We start from the raw sequence: 21,195 nt of genomic DNA on the forward strand, positions 1-21,195 counted from the left end.
CTGATCATGCATGTGGCTCTTCTCTGAACTCTCTCAATTTGCTCGAGAAGCATCTATGGATGCAAGCCAGCATTTTGGTCGCTTTACTAGCCGCAGCATCGCATTCCAGGCTCATGTTCATCTTGTGGTCAATGATGACCCCCAAGTCTCTTTCTTCCATAGTGCTAACCAGCTTAGCACTGCCAAGCCTATACAATGCTGCAGGTTTTCTTCCCAAGGTGGAGAACCTTGCATTTTTTGTGTTAGTTTGGATAAATTAGGCAAGCTTTCAAAGACGAGACATTCTTCTTCGGGTCTGAGCATTCTACAGGTCTAAGATTTCTCAGATTTCAGATTTTTCTGAGATTTCTCAGACCTGAATTAGATTGTCTTGTATTCACAAACTTGTCTAGCTTTACTCCAACTATGCAGTTGGTTCAATAAAAGATATCACACTAAGAAATCTTTGCCTCTTGCCTGGGTCATCATGGCTGCAACATTACTCTAACACTATACAGACATAAGAGCATTTTCTGATCCATTCCAGGAAGCAATCCTACCTTTCTTGTGGCAAAGTGCAGAACGTTTCCCTGCCACTATCCATTTCAGTTCATCTCCACTTGTTTTTCAAAAGCAACTTAAAACTTTTTTCCTCCCAAAGAGATTTTCTATAGAACTGTTGCTGGGTCCTTGTTTCCTCTCCTCTCACACCACCTCTCCCTGCCTGATCTCAGCATTGTTCACACTTTGTTGGTTAGTTTCATTAGTTTGAGTTTTAAGAAAAAAAGAGGGGTGGTTCCCCAGCAGGTATACATTGTCATAGCTACAGTAAGTGCAGTGGACCTATGGTGATTTATATCTGTTGAGAAGCTGCTTCAGGGTCTCTTGTTATGTCAGCACTGTGTTTACAGTGTTTGTTATTGTTCATCGCCCTGAAGACATCAACAGTTGGATGCTTTATATGTGACGCTATTGTTAAAATATTTAGAAGTACAGAGTGCCTCAATTGTTTGCAGTCCTCCTTCCCACGCACTCCCTTCAGCAGCATGCTGTCCTCTGATCCAGGAGGCAGTGCTGTCATGTGTTCCACCATGTCTATACACGTGCTTTGGGGTGGGGAGGGTTTAATTGCAGCAGCTCCCAGGCAGCCACTCTAATAAAAATGCCACCACATCATGTGTATTTAGTTTTCCACATTCCAAAATGGTGGGAGTGCTATAACTAAAGCTCGTTCAGTGAGTTTTAGTTAAAGCGCCCCCACCACCATTTTGAAATAGGGGGCACTGAACACATGCGATGCTGCAGCATGTTGGAGTGTTGTAATTAGAACACTCTAGCACACTTGATCAATCAAGTCTTCTCCAATGTGTTCTAATTGGAATGTGTCAGAGTCTGTATATAGGCATCCACGACTACAGCAGGGTTAAGGCAGATCTAGCTCTTTTCTTGGTGCCTTTTCTAAGCTGTTTAATTATTTTCTGTAGCTAACAGCAGAATTAAGGCATTTGTTCCAGTGAACTCGCATTGACTTCTGAACAACTGGGTTCTGCATTTTATAGATAATTCAGAAACAAGCAAAAACTAGGAGGTGGAGGGGTTGGTTGTGTCGCAATGGTTTATTTTACAAATTGGACAAGATATAAAGTGGGCATGGCAAATTTTAAGGAACACACTGACAAAAGTTTGCAACTGTAAATTGATGTTGAAGTGATCTGACATGGTACTGATTTCTTTGTAAGCTACAGTCTTCAAGCTTTACTTTTACTTTATAAATTGTTTTACATTTTTAATTAGATTGCAGCAGCTGCAGTCCAGTCCTATGGAAGATAGTTTAACTTTATTCTGAAAGCTGCATATGCAAATACTGCTAATAATGCATTTTTAAATTGAGAAGTTTTCCAGTCTCAAAATGGCCTCTTAGTTTAGTACCTTGCTTTAGTTTGACAGTCTGTCAAATTTTACTGCTGTACTGCTGCATTCAGGAATGAGAGAGGCTCTTTGGATGTCAGCTAGGTGAACTTAGTTTGATCTACATTAAATCAAATGTTCAACAATAGCTGAGTATGCACGGATTCTCATTAGCATCAACAGGCTCTGGATCAGCTGGTTACTGAGAAGTGAGCCAAACAGAAAGGACTACCTGGTCCCTGCAAAAAGTATGTCATTTTTGTTTGAGGAAACGGATTAGAAAAAGGCCAGATTGAGTTTTGCAGATTTTTATTTTATTTTACATGTTTACAGATCTGTGGATTAGTTTATGGTGCTGGCATTTTTTATTTCTAAATATTATTTTGACAGTTATTTTAGTTATTGTGGATATATATATCTATGTATATATTGTATATTCAAACAAGTAAGTTTAACTGAAAATTGAATCTTGTTAGAAGTTAACATAGATGGTTTGCTAGATTTTATTAGAGTCATATAGGCCTATTGCAGTTATATAGGCAGTTATATAGGCCTAACTGCTGTAGCAATGAAGCACTTCACAGTCTTTAACCTTCACCCCACCCCTGGAAAGTTTGTAATATTGGGCATGTCCACATAACACTTTTACTGCACAACAGACCAATTACCTGTGCAGTAAATGTCTCGGCATCTGCACATACACCCCTTTAGGGCGCATGAAACTAATAAGCTCCACAACAGGATAGTCTTGTAAAAAACAAGCACTACTCTGCTGCAGAGTTTCTTTGTGCACAACAGTGCGTATGTAGACATTGCTCTAGCTGGCTGGAACAGGGTGTCTCAGAGCAGGGCTAGCCAGCATCCAGTCCCTGTGCTGAGGCACCCTGTGCCCCAGTCAGCTGCTCCCAGCATGTGGGGACAGGGGACCAGCCAGCCCAAGGCTGCTCCCCTGTCTCCACATGCTGCAAAGCCCCTACACTGAGGCACCCTGAGGCCAGCCCCTCTGCAGCACATAGAGCCTGGTTGGAGCAACCGTGGGCTGGCAGACTGATCCCCTGGGTCCCCTGCTAGCCTGAACTGCTCCAACCAGGCTCAAGGTGGTGCGCATGAATCAACTCTGGAGCAGCTTAATCTGGTGGTTTTTTCCTCCTGGACACACATTCAAATGGTGTGCCCGAGAGCAAAAAAACTCCAGAGTTCATTGGTCCACATTAATTGCACATGTAGACACACCTAATGGATACTAGCTAGTATTTCCATCTTCAGAAATCACTTTATTATGCTTCATTCCTCTCTTGTGTAGGGGGCAGGCAGACTGCCCCATTGAAGTCAGTAGACTCTAGCTGGATACAACGATTTGCCCAGGAGTTCTATAATGCAAGGTCAAAGCTTCATTTATTGTTTGATAGTATATTAATTTCTGAGAATTTCTTGTGAAATGAAAAAGACTGGAATAAAAGGATATTCACTGGAAGTCTCTTCCTCTTGAGGCTCACTAGAGCTCAAGCCTGGTCATTTTTTGGTAGCACAGTAAGGACTTCCTCTTTGGTCAGGCATTCATCAATCTAAACTAGATTGAGATGCTGTTCAGCAAGTTCTCTGTTTTATCTTGATGTTCTAGTTCCTTTTTAAACTGTTTTGATCCTCTAGTCACTCCCTTATTTTTAAGTTACTCTGTTTTCTTGCTATAAGCTGCCTTGAGCTTTTGTAGGGAAGGGTGGCATATAAATTGAATAATTAAGTAAGTAAGTGAATGCATAATCAGAAAAGAATAAAAGAAAAGAGAAGTTCTGCCTCTAACAAAGTGTAATATACTATTTTGCAGAGTGAAGATTCAGATGAAGAAGACCTCTGTGCTATCAGTAATAAATGGACTTTCCAAAGAACCAGCAGAAGATGGTCTCGGGTGGATGATATTGACGCCTTGCTTCACCGGTCAGGTAGACATGGATCTTCAGGGGACATTAAAATGAAAAACACCACAAGCAGTGAAAGTGTGCTTACAGACCTGAGTGAGCCTGACGTCTCATCTATTCACAGCGAGAGCAGTGGGGGAAGTGACAACAGGAGTCCATCTGGCATCAGCAGCACTATCAGGGAGGTACATGACAGCTCAGGAGAGCAGGAGGTAGAAAGCACACATATGCATGACCCCTCTTCAGTCATCAGTACCCAGGATCCAAAAGACATCATAAAATACTCCTTGAACGTTAAGAATGAAAAACCAACACGAACCAGAGCCAAAACCTTTCTAAAGCGTATGGAGACATTAAAAGCTAAAGGAACACATGGAAAATTAAGAGGCTCAGGAAAAACTGTTGTTTTAGATATAAGTGGACCTGTTCTTCAGTATGAGCCAAAATCCTTGAAGGACTTGCACTGTGTAGAGATAGTAAATGGAGATCTCCAAAATTTAGCACAGGAGACAGTCAAAAAAGGACTTTCCTTCTCTGGCAAATCCAGCAATGACAGTAGTCAGTCAGAAAACAGCAGTAACGGAGTAAGTACACCATGTTTAAAGGAACGCAAATGTCAGGAAACAAACAAGAGAAGTGGTATGTATCTGGAGGACTTGGATGTCCTTGCAGGAGCAACCCTGAAACAAGTAGTAGACCAAAATCATAAAAATGAATTTCACTCCCAAGAGGATTTGGTTGTACATATTCCCAAAGACCATAAACCTGGAACTTTTCCAAAGGCACTTTCTATTGAAAGTCTCTCACCTACAGACAATGGTAACAACGTTAACTGGAGAACAGGCAGCATCTCTCTGGGCAAACAGAAGTGCTCTATTCCTAGAGAGGCCGGATTGATAACTTGCTGTCCTAAGGAGAGCAGAGTTAGTATTTATGACAATGTGCCAGGTTCCCATTTGTATGCCAGCACTGGAGACCTTTTGGACTTGGAAAAAGATGAGCTTTTTCCTCATTTAGATGACATTTTGCAGCATGTCAACGGACTTCAAGAGGTTGTTGACCATTGGTCAAAAAATGTACTGCCAGATATGCCAAATAATGATTTGTCTGTTGGGGAATCTACATCATTACCATTCCAGTCAACTACCCAGATCACATTGGACTTTGAAGGAAACTCTGTTTCTGATGGTCGGACTACACCAAGTGACATGGATAGAGATGGAACTTCCCTCAATGAGTCAGAAGCTACTGGTGTCAGGGATAGGAGAGACTCTGGTGTGGGAGCATCTCTCACCCGGCCAAGCAGGTTGGTAGCAGATTTCCATAGATAATCCCACGTATTTGCAATGATTAATTGTTCATACAAAACAGTTAATACAAAATAATAAGTGAGGAGCTCTCAAGCTGTGGACCATGAGCAGCTGTTGGGGGTCACAAGCACGCTGCCTTTCCCATGTTACTAAATGTGAAGCGAGGCTCAGTTAGACTTTTAGAGGAAGGGTATCCTGGTATAGAAAAGGAGTCCTGGTATAAAAAGTGAAGAATACAAGAGTTCAAGTAAACAAGAACATTCTTTTTCCTCTGTAAATTATTTAGTTCTGTTAAACAGGGCACGATATCCATGTCTAAAATCAATCAGATATGATTTAAAAAGGACAAGTGCAAAATCTTTCACGTGGGACAGAATAATTTCATGCACAGGCTGGAGAATAACTGGCTAGGCTGCAGTACAACAAAGAACCTAGGAGTTATGATGTATCAGAAGCTGAATATGAGCCAGCAGTGTGCTCTTGTTGCCAAAAAAGCCAACAGCATATTGGGTTGTATTAACAGAAGTATCACTTGCAAATCAAGGGAAGTGACTCTTCTACTCTATTCAGCACTGGTGAGGCCTCACTTAGAATACTGTATCCAGTTTCAGGTCCCACATTTCAAGGAAAGTTTGGATCAGGAGCCTGAGAGACAAGACTTATAAAGAAAGGCTGAAAGAACTAGGGTAATTTAGTCTAGAGAAGGTAAGACTGTTGGAAGATTTTATAACAGTCTTTGTATACCTGAAGAGCAATTCTAGAGAGCTGGAGATGGGCTTTTCTCTGTGCCTCTAGGAGACAGGACCAGGAGCAATGGCCTCAAGCTGCAGTAGCATAAATTTACATTGGAAATTTGAAGGAACTTGCTGACTATGAGGGTTGTCAAGCTCTGGAATAGGCTACTTGGAGAAGTTGTGAAATCTCACAGGTTAGACAGACACTTGGCTGGGATTGTTTGGTCAGGGACGATCCTGCTTGGAGCAGGGGGCTATACTGGAAGAGGTTGTATGGTCCCTTCCAGCCCCAGTTTCCTATGATCCTGTAAGCGTGTCCATGGGATAAACTTGCCATGCCTGGCAGCACTGCATCAAGAACACTGCTGTTCCAGGCAGTCTGCCTCCTCAGCTGGAAGCAGTGTAACCATGTGCTCATAGCAGTTTGTGTGAGCTGAGCGACAGCCAGTTATATTGCCCCCAAGCTAGTTAGCAGGCTTGTAATGCCATGCACTCTACTTTACTTTCCATTTAGGACCCTGCACACCTAGAAAAATATAACATCCTTGATGGTACAGCTTCCAGGCATAGAAGTTTAACTCTGGAGAGGTGACTTAACTTATACACAGCAGCTTGCATGTACAGTCATGCATACGTTTATAGTCTTTAAGTTAACAGCATGGCCATCTATTCTTATGTAGAATTTACCTGTTGCCTCCCTCTATCTCTAATATAGTTGGGAAAAATGATGAGATTCACTAAATTTGTCAAGCAAAATGCAGAGCAGGACCTCACTAATTGACACTTACAGTTTGGAGATGTGTTATGGGTCAACTGTCATTATGAATTAGGGAGAAAGAGTCATAGAATCATAGAAAATTAGGGTTGGAAGGGACCTCAGAAATACATTTAGTCCACCACCCTGCTCAAAGCAGGGCCATCCCTAACTAGAGCATCTCACCCAAGGTTTTGTCTAGCTGAGTCTTAACAACTTCCAAAGATGGAGACTCTACAGTCTTTCTGGGCAGCCTGTTCCAGTGCTTCACTACCCTCCTAGTGAGAAGGTTTTTTCCTAATAACCAGCCTAAACCTCCCTTGCTGCAACTTGAAACCATTGTTCCTTGTTCTGTTACCAGCTAGCAGTGAGAACAGTCTAGCTCCATCCTCTCTGGAACCCCCCTTCAAGTAGTTGAAGGTTGCTATTAAAATCCCCTCTCAGTCTTCTCCTCTCCAGATTAAATAAACCCAGTTCTCTCATCAGAAGGTATGTGACTCAGCCTCCTAACCATTTTTGTTGCCCTGTGCTGGACTTTTTCCAATTTGTTCACATGCATTCTGTAGTGGGGGGACCAAAACTGGACATAGTACTCCATATGTAGCCTCACCAGTGCTGAATAGAGGGAAATAATCATTTCCCTTGATCTGCTGACAACACTCCTAATTCAGCCCAATATGATAGTTTCATAGTTTCTAGGGTTGGAAGGGACCTGAGCAGATCATCGAGTCCAACCCCATGCCATGGCAAGAAAGAGTACTGGGGTCAAACAACCCCAGCAAGTTGTACATCTAACCTCCTCTTAAAGACCCCCAGGGTAGGAGCCAGCACCACTTCTCTTGGAAGTTGGTTCCAGATCCTAGCTGCCCTGACCGTGAAGTAGCACCTCCTGATATCTAGCCTAAATCTACCCTCTGCCAGCTTGTGACCGTTATTCCTGGTCACTCCTGGTTGTGCACAAGGGAACAGGGACTCCCCCAATGCCTGCTGGTCCCCTCTGATTAGTTTATAACAGGCTACTAGATCCCCCCTCAGCCTTCTCTTGTGGAGGCTGAACAGGTTCAGGTCCCATAGCCTCTCCTCATGGGGTCTACCCTGCTGCCCCCTGATCATGCGAGCGGCCCTCCTCTGGACCCTCTCCATGTTGTCCACATCCCTCTTGAAGTGCGGCACCCAGAACTGGATGCAGTACTCTGCTGCGGCCTGACCAGTGCTGCATAGAGGGGGAGGATCACCTTCTTGGACCTGCTTGAGATGCATCTGTGGATGCATGACACAGTACGGTTGGCCTTCCTGACCTCATCCCTGCACTGCCGGCCCATGTTCATCTTGGAAGCAATGATGACTCCAAGATTCTTTTCTGCCTCTGTACTGATGAGAAAGGAGTTCCCCAACCTGTAGGTATGGTGCCAGTTGTTCCTCCCCAGGTGCAAGCACTTTGCACTTGTCAGTGTTGAATCCCATCCTATCCTCGTCCGCCCACCCCTGTAACCTGTCTAGGTCCGATTGCAGCCTGTTGCTCCCTTCTAGCGTGCCCACATCCCCCCACATCTTGGTGTCATCAGCAAATTTGAACAGGGTGATTTTTACGCCCTCGTCCAAGTCACTGATGAAGATGTTGAACAGCGCGGGCCCGAGGACCAAGCCCTGTGGAACCTCACTGCCCACATCCCTCCAGGTCGAAAATGACCCATCCACCACCACTCTCTGGATGCAGCCCTCCAGCCAGTTGGCGACCCAATTGACTGTGTGGGTGTCGACACCACAGTCCCCCAGTTTCTTAATGAGATCGGGGTGAGAGACAGTGTCGAAGGCCTTCTGAAAGTCCAGGAAGACGATGTCCACTGCTACCCCTGCAGCTAAGGATTTGGTGATCTGGTCATAGAAGGCCACCAGGTTGGTCTGACAAGACCTGCCACTAATGAACCTGTGTTGATTGCCCCTAAGCATAATCTCCCCTGCTCCCCTAATGTTAGCCTTCTTGGCACCAAGGGTATGCTATTGGCTCATATTCAGCTTATTATCCACTGTAACCCCAGGTCCTTTTCTGTAGGGCTGCTGCCTAGCCAGTCAGACCCAGCCTGTACTGGTGCATGGGTTTTTTCCGTCCTAAGTGCAGGACCTTGCACTTGGCTTTATTGAACCTCATGCAGGTTGTGCTGGACCAGAAGGAAATAAGCTTGATTGTGGGTCTTCATGAAGATCCAGTGTTAGGAATGGGAGATGTTCAATGTGGTTGATAAGCAAGGGTCTTCAGGTTAAGCCAGGTGTCCACTACCCTATTGTCAGTGGCGCCTATGTACCCACTTTGGCCATGTCCATATGAACAGGGATGTGCAGCTTGTAGAGTCACAAACCACACGTGTAGAATGTTAAAACTTGCCCTGTGCTGTAGATTTGCAACACGGAGGCAAAATTTCCTACCAGGATTTCCCAGTAACCAAAAAAAGCACCAGGGAAAAAATGGAGCACAGTGCAACTATAGTAGCGTGTGCTGGATCAGAGGCTCAATCCTCTCTATGCTGTGTTTATGCCCTGTTTGCTCCAGCACACTGGAAGCCAAGAAGAGCTGGGCAAGGGCTGTTTGCCCACAGCAGGGCCAATGTGTCCCACAATAAAGCACACATGCAGGAGCATATGCTGCAGCACGAAGTAGTGGCACAAATTTGTGCTGCTACTATTTGTGCCTCTGCAAGCACATGCCCCTGCTCATCTTGATGCAGTTGTTGAGATAATTTATATTTTTGGTTTTTACACCTAACAGAAATCTCTGAAGCCCATTATGCTTCTTTGCAGCCTTGGACTCCATTCAAAATTCAAGTTTTGAGCTACCTTGATTTTCATTTGCATCCAGCTGGGCACTTCACAGTTACCTCTCGTTGAACTACAAAGGAATTAACTTAGCTCTGACAAGTTGTTCGCTTTCTATCCCAGTGACATCCTTGATACCTGAATCATCCCAAAAGTGCAATTATAAATGTAGGACAATGCAGAACAAATACTACATATGGCATGTAAAAGCATCATGGGTTGCTAAGCACTTGGTGTCTTACTAAGGAACGCTGAAGTTAGGCAGCCTTTGTACAGCCCACAAAATAGGGAATGCAGTTATTATTCAGTAAAACATTTCACACAGGAGAGGTTCCTCCCAGGAGACAGAAAAATATATTTGAAAGAAAAGTTCTCTTTATGCACTCTACGGAATCTGAACTGAATCCCTGGCAACTGCTTATTAAACATACAGCATAAAAATAACTGGTCACAGAGGGAAAGAAACTGTGGGCTTCAGCACAGCTGCATCTTTTCTCAGGAAGTTTTGATTATTTATAGGCACTCTTATGTTATCACTTGAATTCCAGCGTCAGCTGAATTTCTCTGGATTTATGCTCCTGTAACTAAGAGCAGAATTTGGCTCTGGGTGTTTTGAAATATTTGCAAACAAACGACTCTATACTGCAAGCTCTTACTACAAGGCCTATTGCTTATGACCATGACAAGTATCACTGAAATCAATGCCACTACTCATAAAGTAAACACATGCCTAAGGGTGTACAAAGCATGTGCATGCTACAAAGCAGTGCTGTAGAAATATTCAAGCTAGCTGCAGTATATTTGCTCCCATCCCAACTTCATACAGTTAAGGCAGTACAGGGAGTGATACCCAAGACCTGGGTTCCTGTCTGTTTTCATAGATATTTCAGTATTTTATAACACAGGGAACAGATGCTACCAAAGAGATTGAGATCTTAAAATAACCTTTAACCCAGTTGTTATCTGTTCTGAAGGGTTGAAATCTTTACTAGGAATTAGGTTAAGAGGTGAGCTGAACAAGTGCCTTCACTTGTGGTCCTCATGGTATATTGGGGCAGCATCACCTTCTTGATCTTGTAAATGGAACCTAAGTGTCTTTGTCAATCTAATCTGAAAACTGCAAATACTTTGTTTTAACATTTCTGAAATCCACAATCAGAGACTTGTTTGGACTGAGCCAAAACTTTTCCATAAACACACAATTAGTCAACAAAGAAAAGAATTGCCTAACTCTAAAACCTTATCATGACATTTGCCCTAATTATGGCGGCTGACATTCTGATTTCTTTTCTTCTCTTTTGCAAAAGGCGATTACGATGGAATAGTTTCCAAATTTCTCATAGTATGAGCCACTCCATAGCATCTCTACAGATCAGCAATCAGTCAGCAGTCCAACTGAATCTACTGCAAAAATTCTCACTGCTTTGCCTCACTGCCATCATGGAAAAATACTCCATGTCAAACAAACATGGCTGGACCTGGTAAGTACCATAGATGTTGCCAAGCAAATAAATTTAGAAGTAAATTGGGTCCCCTAATTTTGTTACTGTAGCTGAAACTTTAATAATAATGTAATTAGGAAAAGCAATTTACTTTCAGCTAAGAACTGGAAACTACATTTTGGTCTGCAGTTAGGCAGTGAGTCAGTGGCAAAAACCAGAAATAGAACCAAGAAGTCTGACTCTGTTCTAACAACCATACAGCTGATAGCAGTCAAGTTTCAGAGAAATGCACAAGAAGAGTAGAAGTGAATGATTATAAAGAAAAAAAATGTTCCTTATAATTAATTTTGTGATTTGAAAAGAAATAGCTGTTGCTGGCACATGATGCAATTTTTTTTTGGTCTTGACATTTAAGTAAAATATTAGAAGTAGTTCCTAAATAGAGATTTCTAAGTATGTGATACATTTTAGTGCAAAAATAATACCATGTTACACTTCTGTAGTGATCTGAACTCCAGCAATGTTAAGTAATCCTGACAATCCCCCTGCGTGGTAGGTAAAGTTATTGAGATATTTCTAGATTTACAGGTGGCAAAACAGACGCAAGAGATGTCTTAACTCAAGGCCACTGAAGGAATTGGTATTAAACCTGCCAGTTGGGGGGTCCTGCTGTCCTGCTGTCAGTAGTGATGTCTCCTGGCTTTCTTTTTGTAAGTGTTCATGTAATTGTTCTCTAAAGATTTATGGACAGATGAGCTTTTTAAAATAGGTGTGGAGTTGTCCCCTGTGTTTCTCCAAGGAGTCAGTTAATTCAAAGTTTATTTCTCTCTCACAGTAGAAAACCTTAGGCCATATTCATCCATTTTTAACACCACTGAAGTCATGACTCTAAAAGGAATCTAGCTTCTTCTCTTTTTCACCTGCATTTATTGAAGAAAGGAAGCACACAAAGTTCACCTAATTTACCTGACTAGAAATCAGTTGAGTTACACCCAGAATGAATTTGCCACACACTGTTTTTTTACTGTAATTCTCACTAAAGTATTGGGCAACATAATGCTAAATTGCAAAAATGATATAATTTCAGCATCTTAAAGAAATACATAGTGCATTCTTTCAGATGAATCTTTCACTACACCCTGTTGTACTTTTCCTTTGAGTCTACATCAGACATTTTTAAAGAAAACATAGTAGTTTCAGCAGGATGACAGCTGTGCCGGGGTTATTTCTTGTTAGAACAAATTGTTGCAATACATCTCATAGCAAAAGGCAATTTGCTGGTTAAGATTGTCATGACCATAATATGTAAAAGGTTTAAAGTAGGCTTGTTCAACATACGGCCCGTGGGTCCTCCAAGCTGTTTGTTTTCTGAGGCCTGAGGTGCTGCAATGGGAAACAAAATTAAACACTGTACTTTCATTTTGGGGGGGGGTGAGGTGATACCACTTCATGTGAGGTCTTTGAATATGGCTCTCTGGCTCACTGGGTAATAAAAAGTTCAAGATCCGGCCCCACATTCAAAAAGGTTGGACACCCCTGGTTTAAAGGTTCTATGTAGAGGCTTTGAAGCTATCGGGTATTAAAAAGATAACTTTTTCTTTACTATTAATATTTGAAAAAGGTCATCTGCACAGTTCCTGGTTTCCCTTACAAGTTACCCAGTAGGATTTTGTTGAGTATTCTTATAGCTTAATGCTGAGTGCTTGCATGAATTTCAGGTCTGTGCCAAAGTTCATGAAGAGAATGAAAGTTCCTGACTACAAGGACAAGAATGTCTTTGGCGTGCCTTTGATAGTCCATGTCCAGAGGACAGGGCAGCCACTTCCTCAAAGCATACAGCAAGCCTTGCGCTACTTACGCAGCAATTGTCTAGATCAGGTATGGACTTATTTCAATGGGATGATGGAGATGGCTCGTACATTTATTCATAGCTAAATTTCAAAGGGATTTTAAAGCACTGTCTAGTGACTTGTCTTGCTACACCATGTAAAATGTTATGAGAAAGTTGAAATGCTTTTACTGTATTTTAAGTATTTTTTTAATTTACCATCCACATTTCTGCCAAGTCATTCTGAAGCCCTTCAAAAGTGATAGGTGTGTTGGATAGCAGTTGAGTTACTCTTGAAGCCACTTTTAGCATGGCCTATGTGATTGGTTCCTCCTGGAATTACTCATTTGTTAAAGTATTGCAGATACTAGCATTGTATTGATTGTTCTATACACGGCAGATTATCTCAACAAGCATAATTAGATTTCCTTAATAGTTTGCTGGGTCCAGGCAGGAACCATCTCCCTCTGACGTCAATGAGGGTTGAAGGCATACGGCATCTCACAGAATTGGGTCTAGAGACTTACGGTACTTTATTTACAAAAAAAGTGAAGTCCAGAAAAGGCTTGAGAGAGGAAGCCCAGTAAACTATTCCAAGCTTCCAATGCTGCATTCTCGAGCAGCTTCCAGCTCTTCGGCAGACAAAGCCAGATTCACCCAGATATAATTAGCGTAGCAGGTGTGCCATGTCTAGGTCATTACAGCGTTTCATTATAAAGTGTTCCAAGTCGCATTGGCCAATAGGAAGACAGTAGCTCATCATGTCCAAAGTATCTCATGGTCTAAAGTTCCCTTTTGTTGTGTATTAGGTGACTGTACAGGGAGATAGCTGTTATACTTTCACTGCCCTTCCCCTAAGACCGGGATAAATATTTCAGGAATATCAGGGTAGGCATGACCTCAAGAGTCTTCATTTCCAGTGCCCTCCTATTGTTAACATCAGGGTATAAAATCCTTTCCAAGGACGTATTTAAATTCTGATAGGCTGTTGTCACAGGGTCATGCAGGTGCCCTGTTCCTAGGAAGGAATAAGGGCAGCTGCCCATCACAAGGGCAGCTCCGGTGATGGTTGCTGGGGCAACCATGCTGGTCATGTGACCAGAAGGGGGCAGGGCCAGGCCTTTATAAACAGCCCAGGCCGGAGCCTAGTTAGCAGTTCCCATCTGGCAGCCTGAGGTGCAGGAGCTTTGCAGGAGAGCAGAGCAGAGCAGAGCAGAGCAGAGATGAGCGGCGCGGCACAGCCTGAGCACACAAGGGGCTGCACCATGGTAAGGGTGGAGAGAACCCTGACTGGGAGGCCATTGCTAGAGAGCCAAGTGAGCTTGGATCCCATGTTATAGCCAGGAGGCTTGTTGTTGTGTTACAGCCGTTTGGCTTATGGTTCTGTTTCGTTACTGTTAGTACCGGAGGACCGGGTGAGGCTATAAGGGGACGGAGGACGCCTCATTTAGGAGCACCCCAGTAGAGTGGGGGTGCTCCCAGCACCAGAGTGTGGTGCCACATTGCAGGGTGTACTACCCCAGCCCTAGGGAGGGGCACAGTGCTGGTGAGGGCACCGTAGTTGGGTTATAAGACCCCAGCCCTGAGAAGGGCAAAGAGGATTTTGGGGCCAGGCACGGCTGAGGCCACATGAGCCCCACTAGCAAGGAGCACCACTGAGAAGCCTGCAGGGGCTCATGTTAGGCTCCAAGGGAGAGCCACACGAAGAAAAGCCCAGGGTGGGTGCTACTAGAGAGACGAGCCCGGAGAGGGCGAGTCCGTGATTACAGAGAGCCCAGAGAGGGCAGAGAGAAGCCCCAGGAGTGGGTGCATACTTGAGGGAAGCCCCACGAGAGGGCAGGTACAAAGAGAAGCCCCGGTGAGGGCAAGCATTGAGCGAAGCCCCAGGAGGGGGCGTATACTCTTGATAGAAACCCCAGTAGGGGTGCAGACTGGAAAGGATCCCAGAGGGGCTCCACAGTGGTGGGGACCCCGAAGGGTCAAAGGGGCCAGGTAAGGCTCAGGCTGCCTGAGCCCAGCTGGGAAGAGTACTGTCATTAAGCCCGAGAGGGCTAACGGATAGAGGGCCGCTGGTTGCGTGACAAGCCCAGGGGCGCCAGTTGCGTGACAAGCCCAGGGGTGCCGGGCAGGGCGCAGAAAGGAAAAGAACCTGATAACGTCTGGAAGAGCTGCGAGGCTTGGGGCGTGCTAAAGGGGAGGTAGGAGGCACGCATAGCCCATAAGGCTGGGGTGCACTGAGTCACCCCATACGGAACGGGGGCTAGTTTCAGCATAACACCGTGTACAAGGGGATCAAAGACAGCCTCCCATAGAAACTTATATATACCAACAAGACGTGGCGGGTGAGAAAAGAGGGTGCTGGATCGCCTACTTGACACAGTAGGGGGCGCTAGAGGGATCACGGCTGCCCCTAGGCCCCACTCCGTGACAGCTGTAATGTGGCTAAAGAGCTTAGGCACAGTAGTTCAACATTTTGTGCATCAGTGATTTCCCAGTTGTGCTCTTGCTCCTTATCTGCCAGTGTGGTAGAAGCAGTATATTAGCTCCAGCATGATAGGGCTTGTTTCCGAGTCTTCCATTTTGCTCTGCGTTTTGGTAGCATTATGGCTAGGGCAAGAGTGAATCTGCTGTTGGTGGGAATAATCTAATAAAGATATCCTCATTTTCAGTGGGAATGGACAGAGGAAATCATGCACACCTCAATGTATATCTAAGTTCTCATTTAGTGCCTATCACCATGTATCTGGGTATGTATATCGAGGGGAAAACTGGGTACCAGCCATAGAGAGGAGAAAAGGGATGGATTGAGAAATGGATTTGGAGGAAGGAAATGTGTAGGTACAGGGAGAAGAAAAAGTGAAAGAAATGGCAAGGGAAGAAAAAGTAAAAAGCAGATAGGGACAATGGGAGAGGACGGAGGAATGGCAAGAGAAGAAAATAGAGAAAAGAGGAAAACAAAAAGCAGAAAGGGATCAGAAAAAGTAAAAGGTGATGGAGATAATTCAGGCAGTCAGAAAGAGCATCTCTTGTTAATCTCAGGCAAGGCTTTGCCTTACGCTGAGCAGATTTTTACGTTGTCAAGTGTTGAAGCTATAGAGCACGCTTTATTCATCTAAAAGCTAGAATTGGGGAAGGAGAGAATACAAATAAGGGATGAAAGAGGTTTAACTTTAGCGCTTCCAGAGTCCAAACATGTACAGATTTGTGCAGAGACCAAGCCAGACTCGGGTTTGAAAACATTCAAGTAATTCAGTTTCTGTATTTGACACCCATTTTTCCTTCCCAAGTTTAATTCAGAATCTGCTAATGCCCCACCACTGGATTCTGGAGGGCTAAGCAACCTCTCCTAGTACATAGCTCATTAAGGTATTGTCATGTGTGTGGTGGGAGGCAGACTACAACTCTGCACTTCCAGAATTGCCACTGCACAGACTTATTAGAGTTGTTTTACATTATGAAATGTGGCCCTGGGCACTCAGGGTAGCTGTTAGTGGTCTGAGGCACAGTGAGAGATCATGGCTATTATGTACATTATTATTCAGATACAAACCTGTGAGGTAATAGGCTCTGTATCTTTTGCTGTTGGCTGAGCTTTTATTTCCGTCACACATCAACAGTAATAGGCTGGCCAAAAAGCAAGCCAGGAGGAAAGCAGAGAAGAATGGGCCAAATTAACCTCTGGCAGTTTCTTTGGTTTCACTGGGTTTCTAGGCCACCAATAGTTACAGGAAGAACATTTAATATTGTAGCAGAGAGCCAAGACCTAACTTCTTTTGGTTAATTAAGCTTTTTTTTTTTTTTTGAAAATAAAGGGAAATAGGAATTCAGATAAACATCATTAAACAGTAATAGAGATTAACAGTAACAGGATGTCATGCAGCAGAAGACTGTTTTGATGAAATTTGATTTCTGACCTTTGAGTCTAATATAGCTGTGAGTTTTTAAAGGTTGTTTATGCTAGAAGGACAGATTGTCACAAAGCCAGACGCCAGGGTTTGCTCTTACGTTTGTACACCATGGTTTTGTTTTGAATAGAAGCAATGACGGCCATGCGTCTTGGGCATCTGAATGACAAGAAGGTGAAAACATTTAAAAGGGAGACCAGAAAAGATGGAGAAATCAGATTAAAAGGCTCGGATATTTCCAATTAGAACTAAAGACTGCTTTACCCTCTGAATAGAAATGCAATTCACCATCAGGCACATGCTGCTGATTTCAGTCCTGTCATTTTTATAAACTAGTTTAGATTACAAACAACAAAGAAATAACACATTTACATAATTTTCCCTACACATCGTAAAAAAAACCCTCGCAGCCACTCTTTGCAACCTAACATTGTATCTCACTTCGAAACTAACTGTACACACTGCAGAGAAATTCTTACAGTGTAACATAAGGAAACTTGGTTACCCCCATATTAATCAAAAGTCACAGATATATAGCCAGTAAACATGGAGTTTGAGTGTCCAAAAGAGGATGGTTGTAAAGGGCCTAGGGACTGGAAACAGTAAGTGGGTGGGTGTTGTATGACTTAATTGCATATTTCTTTGCTTTTACATTTTGTTTTGCTGGAATATTCAGTCCAGTAACCTTGCTCAAAGTTAACAAGACAGAGAGCTAGCTATACACTGCAGACGAGAAAAATTCAAATCTATAATTTAAAGTCAGAAATGTGTCCACTTTATTCTTTTTATAGATCGTTGTCAGTATTTCACCTTTCTCCCTGTAAACTGAAGAAAAACAATATAAACACTTCCCAAATGGAATACCATAAGATGACTTGGGAATAAATAATGTAGTTCATGCTCAGAAATGCGCCTCAGGGGAATTCCGCTGATGAGAACTACTGTAAAAGGGCAGCATGTTTGTGAAGGCACTAACAATCTCATTAAAAATTACCATTTCCTTCAGATTAGAAAGCAAACAAGATAAAAAAGTATTTTAGAGACTCTATACAAATAATCCCTCTGCAACTGCTGCTTTTTAACTAGTGGGATTTTCAGGGGAATTTGAAGGAACATTCGGAAGCAGGAAACAGAAAGGGGAAAATAGATTTAAAGTCTTGGAATTAAAATTCCGCTATGCTGTGCTTATCTTTTGCCACAGATCATGCTACATAGCTATAAAGATAATATTTTCTTGTTAATCCTTAAAATACATAGTTGAATAAACAGCAGGTACTCAGCTAAGACAAATCTTTGTAGCTGTACTGAAATCAACTAAAGTACAATGATTTGTACTAGGTAAGACTTTGGCCCATAATCTTTAAGTAACATTGTACCTGCATATATTCTGGTGGTTTTGCGTGTGACTTGATATAGATGGGAAGAATTCTGAGTATTATAGTCCTACTACAAGTGTACATTTGTGATTTTTCTGGTGGTAAAGCTTGTTGGTATTTTCATTAACTTAAGAACTAATATTTGTATGAAATCTTTCTCTTGCTCTAATCTATCATAAAACAAGTTAACGCAACGTCACAAAAACCCAGAGCCTCCAGTAAGAAATATTTAGTGTATTCTAAAAATAAATCACCTGTATAATCAACCTGTGATACCCGTTTTAGGTGGGCCTGTTTCGAAAATCAGGCGTGAAATCCCGAATCCAGGCCCTGCGTCAGATGAATGAGAGCTCTCCCGAGAATGTCAGGTATGAAGACCAGTCAGCCTATGATGTGGCAGATATGGTAAAGCAGTTCTTCAGAGACTTGCCAGAACCTCTTCTCACCAGTAAACTAGGAGAAACCTTCTTACACATCTATCAATGTAAGTAAGGGTATCATTAATAACAACAACAGAATGGTACTGAAGTTTCCATAGTGAGCCTGATTCTTTCTTTTCACTTCAAAGGGGTCAGAAAAGACAGTCTCTGCCCTCAAGGGCTTGGGTTGAGCTTTTGAAAGCTGTCTAAGTAACTTCTGCACCTAAACTCATGAAAACTAGGTGTCCAAATCCCTTCAGCAGCTTTCATAATCTGTTTTACAATCCAAAGAAAACATGCAGGAAAGACAGGAGGCAGAGGAACATCAAGAAAAGAAATAACCTGAAAGGCTTTATTTTCTGTTGTGGTCTCCAAATTTCTGACTCGTTCATTCTAGACATCTTCATAGAAGTTAGTTGCTATGATTAAAGTGCTGCCCACCTCACATTTCAGAGCCGTATAAACTTCACAAGGAATTATTTACACCAATAAAATCACAACCTCAAATAGGCCAAATCAAAAGGATTTTAGAGCTATACATTATGTGCTCTTAATGGCTCTGATAAATGTGTTTTAATCATTGTTTGCTGTAAACAAGGAATTTGCCTGTATTAACACAGGAGGGAAGGCAAGTTACCTGTCACATCTCAGTGCATAAGTCTCTAAAACATGCATCTAATCCTGGAGTGTGGGAACTTATGTAAGACAGCAAAGGAAACATACCCTTGGTGTGTTGATAGGAGTTTTTGTTTTGAGAAAGATGCATCTGCAAGTAGATATGAACCTGTAATGCTCTAATACAGCACACAGATAAAAGTTTTAAGAAAGCAAGTTGTTACAGTATTCAGTTTATGTATTCATTTTATACAGGAGCCTTCTTCCTGCTTTCTTGAAGCTATGGAAATGCCCAGTCTGTGGAAACGGCAGGTAGTCCTCCCTCTGCAGAACATTTGAGAATTAATAAATCCCACTGCAAAGTAAAGCTAAGAAGCCTTAGCCAGGGGAGGCCAACCTGCATCACAGGTCCCTCAAGTGTCCTGGGAAGGTTTTTTTTCCTTATAACTTATTGTCAAGGACTTTGAGGCATTCCTGCCTACTTATGGGGCAGTGAGTATCTGTTAGGAATCTGCTGATGTATCCCAAATAGTTGATTTTTCTGTGATTGCAGGGAGTGGGTATATGATGATTCAGAATTTTGCATATGGAGGTATTATGTGTGGCATACCAAAGATTTATGTCACTCCACTCACCCAAAGCTCCAAGGTAGCTAAAGGTTAACTGTGCTGTTCCTTTCACTATGCACCAGAACACAGTCATGACTCATGAGAGTATGGGAAAGGCTGGGGGGTTACAGCACTTGGGCTTCTCCAAGACTACTCTTATTTTTCTGAAGGTGTCTGTGCCTGTTGCCTCTGGAAAACAAGGGGTGTGCTAGAGACACTTTGCCATTCTTGTTCAAAAGCTTTTAAAATAGTGTTTTCAGGAGCCTTCTAACAGCCAGAACTTAACTTCAAAGCTTGCTATTGCACCTGCAGTAAAGCTGCTTTTGCTGTTCTTTCACAGGGTTACGGGGAGTATATTAATACCCAGGAGAGTTCTCTTAATCCAAACTGAAGAAAACTCATGGTAGCTTTAGAAATGATTCTGTCCAAAATGCTGCTTAAACATATCCATTTCCACTTTCATTAAACTCTTCTTTGGTTCTGGACATAAGTGCAAGCATTTCCCAAGCTTCCCTAATGCTTTCTGAACTGCCCTCTTGAGGGACAGAAAATTCATAGAAAATTGCATTTAAGGTTATGGCACAAAGTACTGTTCTCACACCATCAACTCTAAATGAAGTACAGTCTCCTGCTCAGAGAACAAGCTCTCGAACAAGGCACAGTGAAGGGTAGTAAATTCTGTTAAATAGGCTATGTATAATGAACAAATAAAACGTAATGGCACTGCAGAAATTAGGTTGTTTCATCCCCTTCACCCTTTTCCTTCTAAAAAAAAAATCTACACTGCAGTGTGAGTTCGTTTCATTATAGCTCAGTGCCCTTATTTGATCTTATGATTAATGCCACTGAATGATTCTTGATTTCCTCAGATGTTCCCCAGGAGCAGCGGGTTCAGGCAGTGCAGGCAGCCATCATGCTGATGTCAGATGAAAACAGGGAGGCTTTGCAGACTCTGCTCTGCTTCCTAAGAGATGTCACCTCAGTAGAAGAGAATCAGATGACTCCTATGAACCTAGCTGTGTGTCTGGCCCCTTCTCTTTTCCACCTTAACATAGTCAAGAAAGAAAGTTCACCAAGGTAAGTCTCCAGCTTGACTCAGTTTATGTATTCATAAAGAAGGTACTGGGTAATGCGGGGCCCCTGCAAGACATGCTAGGAAATTTGGTTGTCACACCAGATGACAAAGCTAACCTATTTAACGACTTCTTTGCCTCCATTTTCCTGAGCAGGGACTGGATCAGCCCACACACTGGGCCCCCTTCAGGCCCCAGGGGAGACACACCTAGGCCAAGGGTCAGTGAGGATCTAGTCAGGGAACTTCTGGAGGGACTGGATGTATTCAGATCAGCTGGTCTGGACGATCTTCACCCCAGAGTACTGAGGGAATTAGCTGAGGTCATTGCAGGACACCTGGCACGGCTGTCCGAGCACTCGTGGTGCTCTGGCGTGGTGCCAGAGGCCTGCAAGAGGGCCAATGTGGTTCCCATCTTCAAAAAAGGGAGGAAGGAGGACCCGGGGAACTATAGGCCAGTTAGTCTTACCTCAATCCTGGGTAAGCTTTTTGAGAGAATTATCCTGGCGCATGTCCAC

General features: G+C 43.0%; 1 protein-coding gene across 4 annotated transcripts in view; it reads left to right on the top strand.

Annotated features, from left to right (window-relative positions):
- The window catches only part of STARD13 (StAR related lipid transfer domain containing 13), a 520,536-nt gene that overhangs the window by 483,001 nt on the left and 16,340 nt on the right, over positions 1-21,195 (top strand). For all 4 annotated transcript variants that reach the window (XM_019530086.1, XM_019530084.1, XM_019530083.1 and 1 more), the window contains 5 exons: positions 3,713-5,109; positions 10,720-10,893; positions 12,573-12,732; positions 18,249-18,447; positions 20,475-20,682. In XM_019530086.1, coding sequence (XP_019385631.1) covers positions 3,713-5,109; positions 10,720-10,893; positions 12,573-12,732; positions 18,249-18,447; positions 20,475-20,682 — 2,138 coding nt within the window. The remainder of the gene's footprint in view (positions 1-3,712; positions 5,110-10,719; positions 10,894-12,572; positions 12,733-18,248; positions 18,448-20,474; positions 20,683-21,195) is intronic.

This window comes from Crocodylus porosus, unplaced genomic scaffold (genome assembly GCF_001723895.1).
Source record: "Crocodylus porosus isolate Cpor-Errol unplaced genomic scaffold, CroPor_comp1, whole genome shotgun sequence".
In the NCBI taxonomy this organism is placed as follows: domain Eukaryota; kingdom Metazoa; phylum Chordata; order Crocodylia; family Crocodylidae; genus Crocodylus; species Crocodylus porosus.